Genomic DNA, 20,221 nt, shown 5'->3' with positions numbered 1-20,221 from the left:
ATGGATGGACCTTGAGGGTGTTATGCTGAGCGAAATAAGTCAGGCAGAGAAGGACAAATATCATATGTTTGCACATATAGGAGGATTAGGAGGAACTTGACGGAGGAACAAGGGGGAGAAGAAGGGCGGAAATGGTGGGGGAAAGGGAGAGAGGCAAACCATGAGAGACTCTTGAATGCTGACAAAAACTGAGGACTGATGGATGGGGCGGGGATGGGCATGGAGGAGGACACTTATGGGGATGAGCACTGGGTGTTATGTGGAAACTAATTTGACAATAAACTATTTGTAAAAAAAAAAAAATGGGCAGATGGCATGAAAAACATTTTTTCAAAGAAAACGTACAGATGGCTAACAGACCCATGAAAAGATGCTCAACATCACTCATCATCAGGAAAATGTAAATCAAAACTACAATGAAATATCACCTCATACCTGACAATATGGTTAAAATTAACAATACAAGAAATGGCAGGTTGCTGGCAAGGATGTAGAGAAAGGGGAGCCCTTTTACATTTTGGGTGGGAATGCAAACTGGTGCAGCCACTATGGAAAACAGTATGAGGTTCCTCAAAAAGTTAAAAATAGAACTACCCTATCATCCATCAATTGCACTATTAGGTATTTACCCCAAGGATACAAAAATACCAATTTGAAGGGATACGTGCACCCTGATGTTTATAGCAGCATTATTAACAATAGTCAAATTATGGAAAGAGCTCAAATGTCCACTGACTGACAAATGGATAAAAAGATGTGGTATGTGTGTGTGTACACACACACACACACACACACATATACACATACACAGTGAATTATTACTAAGCCGTTAAAAAAATGACATCTTGCCATTTGCAATGACGTGGATGGAGAATATCATGCTTACCTAGAAAGTATTATGCTAAGTGAAATGAGTCCGAGAAAGACAAATACCATATGATTTCACGCATATGTAGAATTTAAAAAACAAAACAAATGGACATAAGAGGGGAAAAAAAGAGAGGCAAACTAAGAAACAGACTCTTAACTATGGGGTACAAACTGATGGTTACTGGAGGCAAGGTGGGAGGGGGAGGCATGGACTAAATAGGTGATGTGTGTAATGAGCACAGCTGATGTATGTAAGTGATTAGAAACTAAATTCTACACCCGAAGCTAGTATTACACTGTATGTTAATTAGCAGGAATTTAAATAAAAACTTAGAAAAAATCCATCTTGGAAATCTTTACATTTCAGTACATAAAGTAGTTAACATTCTTTGTAATAACTATATAGTACCCCATTGATGTGGATATACCATAAACTCTCCCAACAGATATTTATTTATTTTTATTATTTTGTTTTTACCAAAAAATGCTATGACTGAAAAACTGTTTTTCTATGTGTCATTTAACATGTATGCAGGTATGACAAATTCGCAAAAGAGGAACCTCTGGCCAAAATGTATATATACATTTGAAATATAATCAAATGGCCCTCCACAGGGATTATACTAATCCATACTTCTATCAACACAATATGAGAGTACCCGTTTTCCCATGCCTTTCCAAGAGAATATATTATCACTTGGATTTCTGCCAATCTGGTAAATGACAAATAGTATTTCAGTGAAATTTTAGTTGGCATTTTTTAAAATTATGAAAAAAGGCACAGCATCTATAACACAATTTAAGAGCCATTTGCATTTCTTTTTTTATGAACTATCTTACTCTTTTCCTATTTATCTATTGAAAATTCCCATTTTCTACAGACAACATAAGAGCAATATATTTATATCTTTCAGTACTCACTCTAAATGTCAATGGACTAAACACTCCAATCAAAAGATAGGGTAACAGAATGGATAAGAAATAAGATCTATCTATATGCAAGAGAAGGATTACAAGAGACCCATCATAGAACTAAAGTCACCTTCAGGTAGAAAGAGGATGGAGAACTATCTATGGTATCACCATCCCAGACTTTAGCCTCTACTACAAAGCTGTCATCATCAAGACAGTATGGTATTGGCACAAAAACAGACACATAGACCAATGGAACAGAATTGAGAACTCAGAAGTGGACCCAAAAGTATACAACCAACTAATCTTTGGCAAAGCAGGAAAGAGTATCCAATGGAAAAAAGACAGCCTCTTTAACAGATGGTGTTGGGAGAACTGGACAGCAACATGCAGAAGAATGAAACTAGATCATTTTCTCACACCATACACAACAATAAACTCAAAATGGATAAGGGACCTGAACGTGAGACAGGAAACCATCAAAACCTTAGAGGAGAAAGCAGGAAACAACCTCCTTGACCTCCTCCGCAGCAATTTCTTACTTGACACATCCCCAAAAGCAAGGGAACCAAGAGCAAAAATAAACTGTTGGGACCTCATCAAGATTAAAAGCTTCTGCACAGCCAAGGAAACAATCCATAAAACTAATAGGCAACCAACGGAATGGGAAAAGATAGTTGCAAATGACATATCAGATAAAGGGTTAATATCCAAAGTCTATAAGGAACACAACAAATTCCACACCCAAAAAACAAACAACCCAGCGAAGAAATGGGCAGAAGATATGAACAGACACTTCTCCAAAGAGGACATCCAGATGGCCGACAGACACATGAAACAATGCTCAGCGTCCCTCCTCATCAGGGAAATACAAATCAAAACCACACTGAGATACCACCTCACACCAGTCAGAGTGGCTAAAGTGAGCAAATCAGAGAACTCTAGATGCTGGTGAGGATGTGGAGAAACGGGCACCCTCCTACACTGTTGGTGGGAATGTAAGCTGGTGCAGTCCCTCTGGAAAACTGTGTGGAGGTTCCTCAAAAAGTTAACAAGAGAACTCCCTTATGACCCAGCAATAGCACTGCTAGGAATTTACCCAAGGGATACAGGAGTGCTGATGCATAGGGGCACATGTACCCCAATGTTCACAGCAGCACTCTCAACAATAGCCAAAACATGGAAAGAGCCTACGTGTCCATCAACGGATGAATGGATCAAGAAGATGTGGTTTATCTATACCATGGAATACTACATGGCAATGAGAAACAATGAAATCTGGCCATGTGTAGCTACATGGATGGACCTTGAGGGTGTTATGCTGAGTGAAATAAGTCAGGCAGAGAAGGACAAATACCACATGTTTGCACGTATAGGAGGATTAGGAGGAACTTGACGGAGGACCAAGGGGGAGAAGAAGGGGGGAAATAGTGGGGGAGAGGGAGAGAGGCAAACCATGACTCTTGAATACTGAGAACAAACTGAGGACTGATGGGTGGGGGGGGGGAGGGAGACAGGCACGGAGGAGGGCACTTGTGGGGATGAGCACTGGGTGTTATACGGAAACCAACTTGACACTAAACTATTTGTAAAAAAAAATAATAATAATAATTATAAAAGAAAAAGTAAAAAAAGAAAAGAAAAAAAAACAAAGGGATGGGGCATCTGGGTGGTTCAGTCGGTGAAGCGTCCGACTTCGGCTCAGGTCGTGATCTCACAGTTCGTGGCTCGAACCCCACATCGGGCTCTGTGCTGACAGCTAGCTCAGAGCCTGGAGCCTGTTTCATATTCTGTGTCTCCCTCTCTCTCTGACCCTCTCCTGCTCATGCTGTTTCTCTCTCTCCCTCAAAAATAAATTAAAAAAAAAACATTAAAATTTTTTTAAATAAAATAACAAGACATAAGAAACTGATAAACTTCAAACAAGACTACTGTGGGGTGGGGAGAGTTAAAGAACACAAAATGCCAATATCAGGAATAGAAAAGGTGACACCACTAATGAGCCTATCGAGATCAAAACTACAATAACGGGATATTAGGAGCAACTTTATACCAATAAAGTGAACAACTCTGATAAAACAGGAAAAGTTTCTGAAAAACAAAACTTACTAACACTGACAAATGTTCAAACAGAAAATCTGAATCAATCTAATTGTTCTCAAAAATCTACACACATTAACACTATCCAATACATTTTTTCAAATATTTATGGAAGAAATACCACCAGTCTTATAGTAACAAGAAGGAACACTTTCCAACTTGTGTTATGATGCTAGCATAAAACTAATCAATAAGCTGCCAATGAGGGGTGCCTGGGTGGCTCAGTCAGTTAAGCATCTCCTGATTTTGGCTCAGGTCATGAGGTCCAGTCCCATGTCCAGCTCTGCACTGACAGCATGGAGCCTGCTTAGAATTCTCTCTCTCCCCCTCTCTCTCCAAATAAATAAACAAACATTTTTTAAATAAACATAAAATAAAACCTGATAATAATACTAAAAGAAAATGGTAGGGCTCCTGGGTGGCTCAATCAGTTAAGCATCTAACTCTTGATTTTGGGCTCAGGTCATAATCTCACAGTTGTTAAGATCAAGCCCCGCATCAGGTTCTCTTTCTCTTTCCCTCTCTCTCTCTCTCTCTCTCTTTCTCTCTGCCCTGCTCATGCACACCTTTCTCGCTTTCCTTCTCAAGAAAAGAAAAAGAAAAATTTTTTAAATTTGTATGGAATCACAAAATATCCTGAATAACCACAGCAATCTTTAAAAAGAGCAATGCTGGAGGTATCATAATCCCAGATCGCAACCGTACTACAAAGACTGTAGTAATCAAAATAGTATGGTGTTGGGGCACCTGGGTGGCTCAGTCAGTCAAGTCTCTGACTTTTGCTCAGGTCGTGATCTCACAGTTCATGAGTTCAAGCCCCGCCTAAGCCTCTCTGCTGTCTGCTCAGAGCCTGCTTTCAGATCCTCTGTCCCCTTGTCTGTCTGTCCCTCTCCCACTCATGCTCTCTCTCTTAAAAATAAACTTTTTAAAAAAATATAATATGGTATTGGCACATAAAAAAGACACATAGATTGACGAACAGAATAATGTCCAGAAATAAACCCATGCTTCGATTTCAATTAGTTTCTAAAACCTAAGCAGGAATTCACAATATGAAAAAGACGGTCTCTTTAATAAATGGTGCTGTGAAAACTGGACAGCTACATGCAAAAGAATGAAACCAGACCACCTTTTAACACAACAATAAACTCAAAACGGTTTAAAGATCCAAATGTAATACCTAAAACCATAAAGCTCTTAAAGGAAAACACAAGCAGTAAAGTCTTGACATCAGCCTTAGCCATATTTTTCTGGATCTGTCTCCACAGGCAAGGGAAACAAAAGCAAAAATAAACTATTGGGGGGAGTACAGCAAACTAAAATGATTTTATAAAACAAAGGAAACGATCAACAAAACAAAAAGCAGCCTACTGCATGGGAGAAGACATTTGCAAATGATATATCTGACAAGGGATTAATGTTCAAACTATGTAAAGTACTCATACAACTCAACACCAAAAACCCACAAAAATCTGATTGAAAAATGAGCAGAGGACCTGAAAAGATATTTTTCCAAAAATGACATACAGTGACATGAGAAGATGCTTGAGGTCACCAATTATCAGTGAAATCAAATCAAAACCACAATGAGATATCACCTCATGCCAGTCAGAATGGCTAGTATCAAAAAGACATAAAGTAAGTGTTGACAAGGAGGTGGAGAAAACCGAACCCTCATGCACTATTGGTGGGAATGTACATTGGTACATCCACTATGGAAAACAACACAGGTTTTCCTCAAAAAAATTAAAAATAGAATTCCCATACAATCCAATAATTTCACTTCCATACTTATCCCCCCAAAAAAAGCTAATTCACAAATATATATGCACTCCTATGTTTATTTCAGCATAATTTACAATAACCAAGATATGGAAGCAACCTAAGTATCCATTAATAGATGACTGGATAAAGATCACGTAGTATATATTCACAATGGAATGTTTTTTTAATGTTTATTGACTTGAGAGAGAGAGAGAGAGAGCGCACGCACATGCACACGTGTACATAAGCGGGGGAGGGGTAGAGAGGGAGATAAAGAGAATCCCAAGTAGGTTCCATGCTTTCAACACAGAGCACAACACAGGGCTTGATCTCATGAACCATGAGATCGTGACCTAAGCCAAAATCAAGAGTCAAGACACTGAACTGACTGAACCACCCTGGCATGCCCACAATGGAGTATTACTCAGCCATACAAAGAAGGAGCTCTTGAGGTTCCAGTGACAGTGGGTGATGAAGGGCGGCTAAAGGGGTTAGTAGTATTCAAGGATGTGGTGATAGACTTCACCCAGGAAGAGTGTGACGACCCGGGTGCTGCACAAAAGGACTTATACAGAGATGTGGTGCCAGAGAACTACAGCATCCTGGTCTCCATCGTGGGACTTTCCAGATCTAAGCCAGGTGTGATCCCCCTATTGAAGCAAGAGAAGCAGTCTTGGATGGTTACAAGGGTCATGACAGGTGGACCTTGCCCAGGGCAACCTCAAGAAACAAGCCAAAGTACACATGGTGGAGAGTCCCAAATACCACTATGAGTAGGAAAATAAAATAACCAAAATCTCAACAAGAGCAACCAAGAGACACCTTTCAAAGAACACTTCCTGAATGGACAGGCCCTGGATGGTCAAAGAGCCCTCGTTAATACAGCAACACCTGCAGGGGCAGAGTGCATAACAAGCTTTTAAAATGAACAAGAGAAAGAAAGTTAACCAAAATGATGACACGGAAGAACTCTCCTCTAAAGAAATTCCAGGAAGAAATGACAGCTAAAGAACTGCTCAAAACAGATATAAGTAACATAACTGAACAAGTATTTAGAACAGTAGTCATAAAATTAATCGCTGGGCTTGAAAAAGGCAGGGAAGACATCAGAGAAACTATTGCTACAAAGACTATGGAGCTTAAAAATAGGTGTGGTGAATTTAAAAACGCTATAAATGTGATACATAATAAAATGGAGGCATTCATTGCACGGAGTGAAGAGGCAGAAAGGAGACTAGGTGAGCTGGAAGACACAATTATAGAAAAAGAGGAAGCTGAGAAATAGAGGGATAAACTGATCCAGGAACACAAAAGGAGAGTTCGAGAGCTCAGCGATATAATCAAACGGTACAATATCCGTATCATAGGAATTCCAGAAGAGGAAGAGAGAGGGAAAGGTGCTAAAGGAGTCCTTGAACAAATTAGAGCAGAGAACTTCTCCAATCTGGGGGAGCAAGCCTGTCATTCAGAATTGAAGGAGAGAGAAAAGTCCTTCCAAATAAACAAAACTTGAAAGAACTTGTCACCACTAAACCAGCCCTACAAGAAATCCTGAGGGGGACTCTCTGAGGGAACTGTTGCAAGGGACTCAAGCTGCCAGAGACACCACCACAAGCATGAATCCCACAAAGGACACGATGACTCTAAACTCATATTTTTCAACAATAACACTGAATGTAAATGGGCTGAATGCTCCAATCAAAAGACATAGGTAGGGTAGCAGAATGGGTGAAAAAAAAAAAATCCATCTATTTGCTGTCTACAAGAAACTCATTTTAGACTGGAGGACACCTTCAGATTGAAAGTAAGGGGATGGAGAAATGTATATCATGCTACGGGAAGTCAAAAGAAAGCTGGAGTAGCTATACTTATATCAGACAAGCTGGACTTTAAAGTAAAGACAGTAATAAGGGATGAAGGAGGGCATTATATAATAACTACAGTGTGTATCCATCAGGAAGAACTAACAATTATAAATGTCTATGCACCGAATATAGGAGCAGCTAAATATATAAAACAATCACAAACAGAAACAATCTGATGGATTAGAATGTGCTAACAGCAGGGGACTTTAATACTCCGATACAGGAATGGATAGATCAACCAGACAGAAAATCACTAAAGAAACAACGGACTTGAATGACACAAAGGACCAGATGGATCTGACAGATATATTTAGAACTCTACATCCTGAGGCCATGGAATTCACTTTCTTCTCATGTGCGCATGGCACATTCTCCAAGATGGATCACATTCTGGGACATAAAGCAGCCCTCAATAAATATAAAAGAATTGAGATCATACCATGCACACTTTCAGATCATAATGCTTTGAAACTTGAAATCAATCACAGGAAGAAGTCTGGAAAACCCCCAAAAACACGGAGGTTGAAGAACACCCTACTAAAGAATGAATGGGCCAATCAGGCAATTAGAGAAGAAATTTAAAAATATATGGAAACAAATGAAAATGAAAACACAACAATCCAAACTCTATGGGATGCGGCAAAGGCCGTCCTAAGAGGAAAGTACATTGCACTCCAGGCCTATTTCAAGAAATTAGAGAAAACCCAAGTGCAAAATCTAACAACTCGCCTAAAGGAACTAGAGGCAGAGCAACAAGAGCACCCCAAACCCAGTAGAAGAAGAGAAATAGTAAAAATCAGAGCAGAAATTAACAACATCGAAACCAAAGAAACAATTGAACAGATCAATGAAACCAAGAGTTGATTCTTTGAAAAAATAAACAAAATTGACAAACCTCTAGCCAGGCTTCCCAAAAAGAAAAGAGAGAGCACCCAAATAGACAAAATGATGAATGAAAATGGACTTACTACAACCAACCCCTCAGAAATACAAGTAATTATCAGGGAATGCTATGAAAAAATTATATGCCAACAACTTGGACAAATTCCTAAACACACACCCACTACCAAAATTCACACGGGAAGAAATAGAAAATCTGAACAGACACATAACTAGTGGAGAAATCGAATCAGTTATCAAAAATCTCCCAACAAATAAAAGCCCTGGACCTGATGGCTTCCCAGGGGAGTTCTACCAGACATTTAAAACGGAATTAATACCAATTCTTCTCTACCTATTCCGAAAAACAGAAATTGAAGGAAAACTTCCAGACTCATTTTATGAAGCCAGCATCACTCTGATTCCCAAGCCAGACAGACATCCAGCAAAAAAAGAGAACTACAAGCCAATATCCTTGATGAATACGGATGCAAAAATCCTCAACAAGATACTTGCAAATTGAATCCAACAGCACATAAAAAGAATTATCCACCAAGATCAAGTGGGATTCATTCCTGGGTTACAGGGCTGGTTCATCAGTGGCAAATCAATCAAGGTGATACATCACATCAACAAAAGAAAAGATAAAAACCATATGATCCTGTCGATAGATGCAGAAAAATAGTTGGGGAGAGGGAGGGAGGCAAACCGTGAGAATCTTGAATGCTGAGAAGAAGCTGAGTGCTGATGGGGGTCGGGTGAGGGGAAGGGGGGTGATGGGCCTGAGGGAGGGCACTTGTTGGGAGGAGCACTCAGTTTTATACGTAAACCAACTTGACCATAAACTATTTAAGAAAAAAAAGAATTACAAAAATTTTTTTAATTAAAAAATAAAAAATAAACATTAAAAAAAAAAAAGAATGATCTCTCGCCATTTCCAAGAACATGGATGGACCTTGAAGGCATTATGCTGAATGAAATAAGTCAGACAGAGAAAGACAAATATCATGATTTCACGTATCTGTGGAATCTAAAAATTAAAACAAGACAAACAAACACAAACAGACCCATAAATACAGACTGATGGTTACCAGAAGAAGGGAGTGGGAGGATAGGCAAAATAGGTGAAGGGGAGGTACAATCCTCCAGTTATAAAATAAATGAGGATAAAAAGTACAGCATAGGATAAGTAGTCAATAATAGTATAATAACTTTATGTGGTGACAGATGATAACCACACTTATACTGCTGAGCATTTTGTAACATACATAATAATTGATTATTACTATTTGTACATATAAAGCTAATATGTCAACTACACTTCAGGTTTTTAAATCCATTTAAAAAATGAATTAAAAACAGTAATACTTTCATATATTGGCATAAAAATTGGAAATTAAAATTAAAAATAAATAGCATTAGCATCCAAAAAAAAAAAACTACTTAGAGATAACTGTAACAAAACTTTTATAAGACCTATATACTAAGGGCACCTGGCTCAGACTGTTTATATCCATGCAGGTCATGATATCATGGATTGTGTGATCAAGCCCCATGTCAGGCTCTGCGTTGACAGTGTGGAACCTTCTTAGGATTCTCTCCCTCACTCTCTCTCTGCTCTTCTACCTCTTTCACATGCTCTTTCTCTCTCTCTCAGAATAATTAAATAAACATGAAAAACTACAAAACATTACCTAAGGAAATTTTTTAAAGTCAAAATAAATGGACAGAAAAACTTTGTTCATGGATTGGAAGAAGACTCAATGACTCAAAACTGTTAAGATGTCATTTATATCTGTATACTTTAAATATGTGCATTTTATCACATGTAAAATTATACCTTTAATAAGCTGATTTGTTAAAAAAAACCTGATTGGTATATTTATTGTTGACATAGACTTTCCTTGAGCAGAGCATATAGCAGTTATGCATAACCTGTCTAAGACCAGGGAACCTCAAGCTAAGAATTGAAATGTATTTCCCATCTGATGGAACTTTCAGGCATCTCCTAAGAATAAACTCAAAGCCTCTACAGAGGGCTTGGTAAATCCCCAGCAATAATTTTTTCAAGAGCAATAACCAGAACATGATCACCGACACCAAGTTTATAGGAAAACAAGGCAATATGAGTACTCAATAACAGAAGCAGAGCCAGTTGAAACAAACCTGAAAAGGCTTCAAACATTGCAATTATTAATAAAACAACTATATTTACTTTGTTTAAAGATAAAAATGTCAAGTTTGAAAATCCTGCAGTGAACAGGAAATTATAAAAAGTGACATAGCAGACTTGAAAAGAACTAAATAGAGTTTCTAAAAATAAAAATTTTAATAGTCAAAATTTAAAATGCATTGGTTGGATATAATAACATTTTGCCCACAGCAAAAGAAGTACTAGTGAAATTTTTAAAGAAGAGTTAAGAAAAAAAACTCACAGAATGTACCACAGAGAGTCAAAAAATAAAAACTTAAAACATCTAATATGTAACATGTTAGTGTGAGGTCTAATTTATATTTTCTTAGAGTCCCAGAAGTAAATGCAGTAAAACATTAGAAAAGATACTGGCTGAGAATTGTGCAGAACTAATGGAAGATAATAATTCACAGAAGAATACCAGCAAATCCCAAGGAAGAGAAAGAAAAATAAATCTACACCTAGATATATCATAAATTGTAGAAACACAAAGATATAAAGAAAAATTATATGAGTAGCCGGGGTGGGGGTGGGGGGAGATAAAATACTTTTAAAAGAACAGCAGTAAGACTAGCATTTAACTTCTGAATTAGCAACAATGGAAACCAAGAAAATATAATATGCAGAGACAAAATAATGACTCACTAGAAATCTAGAGCCACTAAAATATCTCTCAAGATAGCTATTAAAATAGTCCAAATTCAAAATCTAACTGTAAAAAAATAATTAAAACTATTGTCTTAACATATGTCTTTAATTTTTCTCTTTACCTATAACATATATATTACTTTTAACAGAAATTCCTTAATATAATAATGAAAAGGTCATATGAAATTAGACATATGAAAAATCATAGAATTGTCAGGACCTATTTAGATCCTAGTTTCCTTAACTATAAAATAAGGTTTTGAACAAGATGATTCTTAAGGTATTTTTTAGTTCTGCACATAGCTACTGCATTATTTCAGTGAAAATTTCATTTAGTTAAATCAACAGCATAAGTAACTTAAAAAACTAAGTGCTCTATCAGAGTTGCAAGTGATAATCTATGTTTACACAATCAGGCTTGGAATATAAAATAAAAGATAAAAGATTCACAAGCCACAGAAAAGAGTTATTTCCCTCCTATACTAAGTGAATACATATTAGAAAAAGTAACTTAATTAGGTGAACTAAAACATTCTATTAATGAACCTGGAAAATTCTAACAGTACAGCAACGACTCATATAAGCACTGATAGATAGTAAGGAGCAAGTAACCTTTGCGCTACACGCAAATAGGGGATCTTTGTACATTTGACTACCCAAACACAGAAAGGTAGTTTCTATCTGGATAAAAGAAAAATAGAGGTAATAATTAAAACTGTACATGCTCACCTTACAAAAACTCCTCCTTGCAAGCAATGAAGTAGAAGAAAACAATGCTGACTTTCTTGGCCTGCTTTCTTTAAATCTGCCTTGAACCAAGAATAACTAAAACACTGTACCACAAGTGTCCCAAAGAACATAAAGCTTACTATTAAAATACCAAAAATATATTGTCCTTCACAGAAAAACCTGACAGACACCCAGATGTCCACAATTAAATCAGTTATATAGATTACAATGCCAAGAACTGACATCATAAAATTAACTTTAGTGTATTTCATTATGAGTCACTATCGGTCTTGGTTATCTACTTTTTTAACTCACACACACACAAAAGTATATTTGTGTCCATTAGGATAGCAATGAATTTTAATTGCTACTCCCTGAATTTATTCAGAAGAAAGAATAAATATTATAAGTTTGGAACCCTAAAACCAAATTGGCTAATTTTAATTTTCTTTTCTAAATCTCCTATCCAGGTCCAATGTTAAAAGGCCTCATTCACTTTTCTGCTTCTCAGTGATCTTCATTAGAGAGGACAACACCTAAAATGAAACACATATAAAAGATTCTAAAAATCTGGAGTATAATATTAAAAACCTTATGCCATGACCTTATCAAATGTGTACTTTTTCTAAAAATAATATATTACCACTAAATAAAGTTCTTATAATAGCTTTGGTAAAGTCTCTGAAATATAGTTATTAGTTGACAACTTCCTGTCAGACTACTTACCTTTTAAAAACTGTAACTTACTAACAAAGATATTTATCATAGGTCCATTTAAGCGGCAAAAAATTAGAAATGATCTAAATGTGGCAACATAAGAAATTGGCAAATAGTGGTAAATTCACAAAATGCAACATTGCATAGCTACCAAAAAATATTTAGCAAAGTTGCAACAGTTATGAAAATTTTTAATATGGTTTTTAAATTTTATTTTAATTCATTAGTTAACACACGGTGTTATATTAGTTTCAGGTGTACAATATAGTGATTCAACTATTCCATTGTGCATCACCCAGTGCTCATGACCACAAATTCACTTCTTAATCCCCCATCACCCATTTTACCCGTTCCCCTACCCACCTCCCCTCTGGTAACAATCAGTTTGTTCTTTATAGTTAACTGTATACGGTTTTGATTCAGCAATTCTATCTAAGAATCAAGCTTACGGAAATAGCTACAAATGTGTACAAAGATATATACTTTTTGCCAAACCTGTTTTTATAACACCAAAAAGCTGAAAACTATCTAAATGACAAGAGACCCAGTTCAATAAATTAACGTACATCCATAGTACACAACTTTTAAAAAGAATGAAGCAACTTTGTATAAATAGCCTTCCGAAGATCTCCAATATGTGTTAAGTTAAAAAAGCAAGTGCCAGAAGGATAAATATAGCATTTATGGTTTTGAATTATATACAGTGAGAGAAAGGAAGTTGGGAGTAGAAAATAAATGCAACTTCAATCCTGTAATTAATTATTCTTTTATATTGTTGGAGTTTTTTACAACAAACACATACCCATGTATTACTTATGTAATCTCTTAAAGTAAAAATAATAGTAAATGATACTTTTAAAGAACTTGAATGACTGGAGAAAATGTTTATGCTACTAATGTTAGCTAACATTTACTTAGCCCTATGTGCTAGGCATTAAGCTAAATCTTATAGATAAAACACCCCCATGTAATTCTTACATCAAATTTAGGAGATATGTACTACTATTATGACCCCTATTATATAAATGTGGGCTGAATACAATCCACAGACAAGATCTGTCTGACTTGGCAGTTATGCCCACATTTCCTGGAGGGGGTGGCGGGGTCTGGGCCCTTTGTACCTGCCAGTGGTGCTCTCTGGTAAAGGCATGAAATAACTCCCTCTAGGCTGGGATAAACCTCTTAGAAGATGCAAAAGAGTCAAGCCAGAGCCAGTACAGTGGTAGCAAAGGGACTGACCATTACTGCCACAGGATTTGCAGGCTGTTATAATTTTGCAAGCCATGAACCATATGGAGCCTAAAGCAAGGCAAGTTTTTCAGAGTCTACCACAATCTGTCTCCAGTGGTCGCTATTGCAGAGGTGGATTTGAACCTAAAATGACAAAATGAGAAGCAGCACTAATAGGCATAAGCTAAAAATAATAAATAAAAATAAATTAAAAAATAAAATAGTAGGCAGAAGCTCTACTGCCAATAAAAGAAAAATAAGAGATGCTCATCAACGAATTGTGATTTTAAATCACCTAGACAAGAAAGGATCTCCTTACATAGCAGCCAAAATCAGTGATGCTAAAGATTTACAAGGTCAAGCTAAAAAATGAAGTAACTATGCAATGAATTTTTAAAAAAATTTTAGAGACAGAGAGAGACAGAGCAGGGGATAGGGGCAGAGGGACAGAAAGAGGGAATCCCAAGTAGGCTCCACGTTCAGCATGGAGCCTGACAGGGGGCTTGATCCTGGGATCATGACCTGAGTCAAAATCAAGAGTCAGACACTCATCTGACTAAGTTGCCCAGGGCCCCATGTGCAATGAATTTTAAGTTTTGTTAGTTTATATTTAAGAGTGCCAGATTTTTATCATAAAGTGTCTCAAAACTACAAAAAAAAAAAGTTTGAGTCAATAGTGTTTTTTTTTAACTTTCCTAATTACCAATATTTCATATAAAAATCCAGATTTTTCCCTGCTATCAAAAAACTGAAAGATCTGCTACACTAGACTAACATTCCTTCATTAGTAGTGGATGCCTCCTACATGGGGCCTGCTCTCTCAAGTTCACCACAGTAGCCAGCCACCCAAATTCAGTCATTTCAGCAGCTGGGTCTCAAATGCTAATACAGCTACCTACTAGCTGTGTGTCCTTACATATGTTTTTACCTTCCTATTCCTTATTTTCTTTCACTGGAAATATGGAAATAATAATGGCATATACCTCACAGGGTTGTTGTGAAGACTAAGAAAGATAATACATATATGACACATAAACCTTTAGAAAAGTACTTGGCATACAGTTAGTGCTCAATAAATGTTGGTTACCATTATTACTTTACCTGCCTATCTGATCCCTATAAGCATCTGAGTTTGGAATCTTTCACTTTCAAGAATGTTAAGTAAAAATAAATACTATGATATGACTGCAAGGCTGTGAAAATACAAAGGAAATATGACTGGAGGAATACAAAAATGTTAATGGTAGTTTTATCTGGGAATTAATGGCATGATAGATGAATTTCTTCTTCATTCTTTTCTATATGTATAAACTAAATTGTTTCCCTCCAGAGTTCTTATTTTAAAGTACTAACCACCAGTGCAACTGTATTTAGAGATAGGCTTCTAAGGAGGTAACTGAGGTTAAAAGGAATAATGACAGAGCCCTAATCTGATAGGACTGATGTCTTTATAAAATGAAGTGACAGGGGTACCTGGGTGGCTCAGTTGGCTGAACGTTAGACTTCAGCCCAGGTCATGATCTTGCTTTCGTGGGTTCAAGCCCTGCATGGGGCTCTGTGCTGACAGCTCAGAGCCTGGAGCCTGCTTCAGAGTCTATGTCTCCCTGTCTCTCTGCCCCTCCCCTACTCACGCTGTCTCTCAAAACATAAAACGTTAAAAAATTGTTTTTTCAATGACATGACAACAGAGACCTATCTCCGCCCACCCCATACACTCACATGAGGAAGGACACAGCAAGAAGGCAGCCATTCTATAGATAGACACATCTTCTTTATCCATTCATCAGTCAATTGACCTTTTGGCTCTTTCCATAATGTGGCTACTGTTGATAATGCTGCTATGAATATCAAGGTGCATGTGCTCCTTCCAATCAGTATTTTTGTATCCGTTTTGGGTAAATACCTAGTAGTACAGTTGTTGGGTCATAGAGTAGGTCTATTTTTAACTTTAAAAATGAACTCTTTTAAGCTTCACTATCTAGGGAAAAGAATATCACAGATATAATGGAAGAACAGATTAATAGTAACAAAAACCATCACTGAGGGTTTACTATGTGTGAAGTGTTTTACATACATTTTATTTAATCTTCACAAATCTCCTGGGAAGGGTATTATTGGCCAGAATCCTGAGGCTTAGAGATGTTGGGTATTTAAGTGAGTTATCTCTAATGAGTAAACTGATTTTAATGTATATAATATCCTTAACAGTTACAGACTATAATACCTAAGCACTTCATCCGTACATTTCTTTTTCTTTTTTTTTTTTTTTAAATGTTTTATTTATTTCTAGGAGAGAGAGACAGCGTGAGCAGGGGAGGGCCAGAGAGAGAGGGAGCCACAGACTGAAACAGGCTCCAGGCTCTGAGCCGGCAGTCAGCACAGAGCCCGACGCGGGGCTCGAACCCACGAACCGCGAGATCATGACCCAAGCGAAAGTCGGACGCTTAACCGACCAAGCCACCCAGGTGCCCCTCATCCGTACATTTCTTAATCACTATCCCTACAAAGAGAACCATACCTGGCATGGATATGGAAATCACTTGCAATTTTCAAATAAATTTTACCAAATGGCAAAAATAATTTCTAAGTTATTGGCAAAACATCAGACTCAATAGACTGAGCTGACATGGCAACTTCTATATTCCTAATTTAGTCAGACAGAGCACAATGCCAACTGGAAAGAAAACTACATAGCAAGGAAATAAATATAGCGGCTCTCATAAAGAGGGTCTATAGTTCCTTCAATGGACATAGAGTTGTATAAATTATATGAAGGATGGTTCCTATCTATCCCTACGGTATAATCACCTTAGGAGAAATAATACCACCTACAAAATTTGACTTCATAGAGAATTTGTGATACTTGCTTACTTAACAGGACAGTTTCAATTCAATTTCATTCAAAGGTCATCCCAGCTATGTGGCTAACTGGCTGCCAGCCAAAATAAATAACCTTTGCCCACTGTATGTGATCTCTTCGCAGTAATACAGATACCTGAAGAAGTAAAAACTAACAAACTTTCGTTTCTCAACCAAATTCAACACACATAAAATACAGACTTACTTGTCAAGTATAAAAAGCCTTCTTTAAGTCAAAGTCCCTTCTGGAAAATCTTCATCCTTGGCATCTTTTATTTCTTCTTCACTGAAAACAAGTATCATTAAAGGGCACGTAAACCTTTAAGATCGAATACTAAAATGAAACTGAACTCATCTGTTAGTCATATATGGGATTTTCTCATCTAGTGATAACAAGAGTTTATGTCATTGTGACTACAGTACACCCTTTTATAGCTATCACACAGGGAGAAAGAACAACATGGCCCTCTCGATAAGTTGACTAGGTTACAAGGTTTTACTGCATTCAAAATTTAAATTTTGGGGTGTCTGGGTGGCTCAGTCAGTTAAGCGTCTGACTTCAGCTCAAGTCATGATCTCACAGTTCATGGATTCTAGCCCCGTGTCAGGCTCTGTACTGACAGCTCAGAGCCTGGAGCCTGCTTCAGATTCTGTGTCTCCGTCTCTCTCTGGCCTGACCCTCCCCTGCTCACGTTGTCTCTCTCTCTCTCTCTCTCTCTCTCTCTCTCTGTGTGTGTGTCTCCGTCTCTCTCTGGCCTGACCCTCCCCTGCTCACATTGTCTCTCTCTCTCTGTGTGTGTGTCTCCGTCTCTCTCTGGCCTGACCCTCCCCTGCTCACGTTGTCTCTCTCTCTCTCTCTCTCTGTCTCTCTCAGATATAAATAAAACATTAAAAAAAATTTTTTTAAGTTTTAAGAAAATACAATTTTCTTCCCAGCATATCCAAGTAGATAACAAGTGTTTCAAAAAGGACAGATTCTTAAATTTGAAGTACTCTGATAAAGAAATTTACAAAGTATTTTTAAATTAGTACCACCTACCTTTTTCAACCTATATACTTTCTCAAACCCTATGCCCCAAGAACATATGATTACTGGTTTCTCTTCCCCAAATAAATACTACAGGTCTTCTATTTCCAAGGCTTTTTCTCAACATTATTTACTGTCTAGAATACCCTTCCAACCTCCATCTACCTGATCAAGTTCTATCAGTCCTTTAAGAATCAGTTCTTAAAACCCTACCACCTTTAAGCCTCCCCAGATCTTCCCAATTAATTTGATTCTCCCCCTCCCCCCTTGCAATCCCATCACTTCAACTATACTTCTCTAGGATTTACCTACATGTGCTTTAAAATAACATAATGTATATCTCCTTCCTGATTATAAGCCTCTAGAAAGCCCACTATCATTTTTAACACCCCCCCTCATATGTCTACAACAATACGTTGCACGTTGTAGGCAGATGATAAATGATTGTAAATGTAACTGAACAGAATATAAAATCTTTCGTCTTATTTCTCGAAGAAGAGCTTTAACTTCAAGTCACATTGCTAAACATGTCCACAAAGACAATTTTGTATCAGCAGCCTAGAACTCTTCTGAGCTCAACACTATGTCCAACTGTCTATATATTTCTTTACCAGGATATCCAACAATCATCCTAATTTCAATTTGTCTAAACCAAGTTCACTATCCAACATCTGTTCCTCCTCTTCAGCTGGTGTTTAATGTCTCAAATCAAGTCACTTAACTTTTAAATTATTTGGGTCCATTGCTTTGTCTGCCAAATGAAGAGCTTGGCAATGGATTAAATGAGATGGAACCCAGAAAGGAAATTAGAACTTAAAACAAAAAGTCAAGGGTTAGAAGAATGTCTGCCCACAAGTCCCAGAAATCACTGTTCCACCATCTTCTCAAAGGTTTGCTGACTTTCCAGCTCAGGGTTTTTAAAAAAAGAAAATGGAAGTAGCTTCCTGACTGAACAGCCATTAAAGTGATGGCTACAAATAAATTGGGGAACTGAAAATGCCTGATGTGGGGAATTTTGATGGTTCTCCCAAACATTTTTTTAAAGTGCATATTGCCTCTCTTCCTATTACAAACGGGATAATTTACATGATTATTTCAGCAAAGGTGTTTAAAAACACTTTTCCTTCAAAAGTACATCTTTGAGGGGCGCCTGGGTGGCTTAGTCGGTTAAGCGTCGGACTTGCGCTTGGGTCATGATCTCGCGGTTCGTGGGTTCGAGCCCCGCGTCTGGCTCTGTGCTGACTGCCAGCTCAGAGCCTGGAGCCTGTTTCAGAGTCTGTATCTCCCTCTCTCTCTGAACCTCCCCTGCTCACGTTGTCTCTCTCTCTCTCTCCTAGAAATAAATAAATTTTAAAAAACATGTAAAAAAATAAAAGTACATCTTTGAGACACAAGGCAAAGAAATGTTCCCACATAGTACAGGTGTGTCTTTCAAGAAATCTGGAATATTAAACTAATGATTCATAAGGTAAGTAGCATACAAATAGCAGTCTTTTCTTTAGAAATACCTGCAAAAAAAAAAAAAAGTTAAAACTGTTCCCTAAACTTTAGACCCACAAGTATCTAGTGTCAATTTCTCACTTGTTTTCGAAAAGAAGTGGGCTGGGACAGCGGAGATGATCTGTATCTCTTTTGAGGTAGTGCACTTGTCCTAAATCAATGAAATGATCACACGATCTGTGCGTTTTCGGTAACTTGGAACTCGATTTTTTTTTTTTTTAAACAGGTAGCGGTGGATAATCCTGTGATAGTTAATGCCAACATGTCAGAAAAGGACTCCTTATGAGAGAATAAACTCCCTTATGTCTTGGGCACAAAACTCCTCAAAGCCGACCGACGTGTCTGGGCAGGAGCACCGGACGCGGAGGCCGCGACAAGCTCCTCGAACCGGACAGCTTGGGGACAAAGCGGCCAGAGACAAAGCTGCAGACGCTGGGCGGGGTTCACAGAGCTGTCACCCGGGCGAGTTTCCAAGTCCCCGTTTTTCATTTGTAAAACAGACACAAAAATAGTGTCTTCCTCCTAACCGTTGTTGTGAGGATTAAATGATAGTGTTAAGAAAAACCGCTTAGCATAGCAATAAGAACTAAGTAAATGTTAGCTGCCGCTATTTACTATGAAAGTTGAACAAGTTCCTTCCCACACACAACCCCATACACCGCCATTGCCTAATAACAAGTTCGTCTTGTAACTAACCCCGCACCTGCCTGACCTTTGCTCCATGACAAGACGTCCCAGGTTAAAATGTCTCACGACCAGTGAGATGAACTCGCCTGCGTGGACACAAATCCCTGCGAAGGCACCAGGCTCTGCGGCGTCGCGAAGCCAACCTGGCCTCAAGAAGCCTCGGGCCACGCGCCGTCGCCCCGCTCGCCCCCGCCGCCCGAGGAGCCCGCCGCGGGGGGCGGGACGGCCTTTGACCTCTGG

At 37.9% G+C, this 20,221-nt stretch overlaps 1 protein-coding gene and 1 pseudogene across 2 annotated transcripts in view; one reads left to right on the top strand and one right to left on the bottom strand.

The window, feature by feature from the left end:
• XKR9 (XK related 9) overlaps positions 1-20,104 on the bottom strand; it is a 37,790-nt gene extending 17,686 nt beyond the window's left edge. The window contains exons 1-3 of one of the 2 annotated variants that reach the window (XM_039238371.1): positions 19,998-20,104; positions 16,973-17,053; positions 11,962-12,497 (exon numbers count right to left, since the gene is read on the bottom strand). In XM_039238371.1, coding sequence (XP_039094302.1) covers positions 11,962-12,233 — 272 coding nt within the window. In that variant the 5' untranslated portion in view covers positions 12,234-12,497; positions 16,973-17,053; positions 19,998-20,104. The remainder of the gene's footprint in view (positions 1-11,961; positions 12,498-16,972; positions 17,054-19,997) is intronic. The other variant, XM_039238370.1, reaches the window with a different exon arrangement.
• On the top strand, positions 13,895-14,281 carry LOC120235859 (annotated as a pseudogene).
• Positions 20,105-20,221: the final 117 nt, after the last annotated feature.

Source organism: Hyaena hyaena, unplaced genomic scaffold (genome assembly GCF_003009895.1).
Source record: "Hyaena hyaena isolate Hyena2069 unplaced genomic scaffold, ASM300989v1 scaffold_139, whole genome shotgun sequence".
In the NCBI taxonomy this organism is placed as follows: domain Eukaryota; kingdom Metazoa; phylum Chordata; class Mammalia; order Carnivora; family Hyaenidae; genus Hyaena; species Hyaena hyaena.
This window is presented reverse-complemented; position numbering and strand designations above follow the sequence as displayed.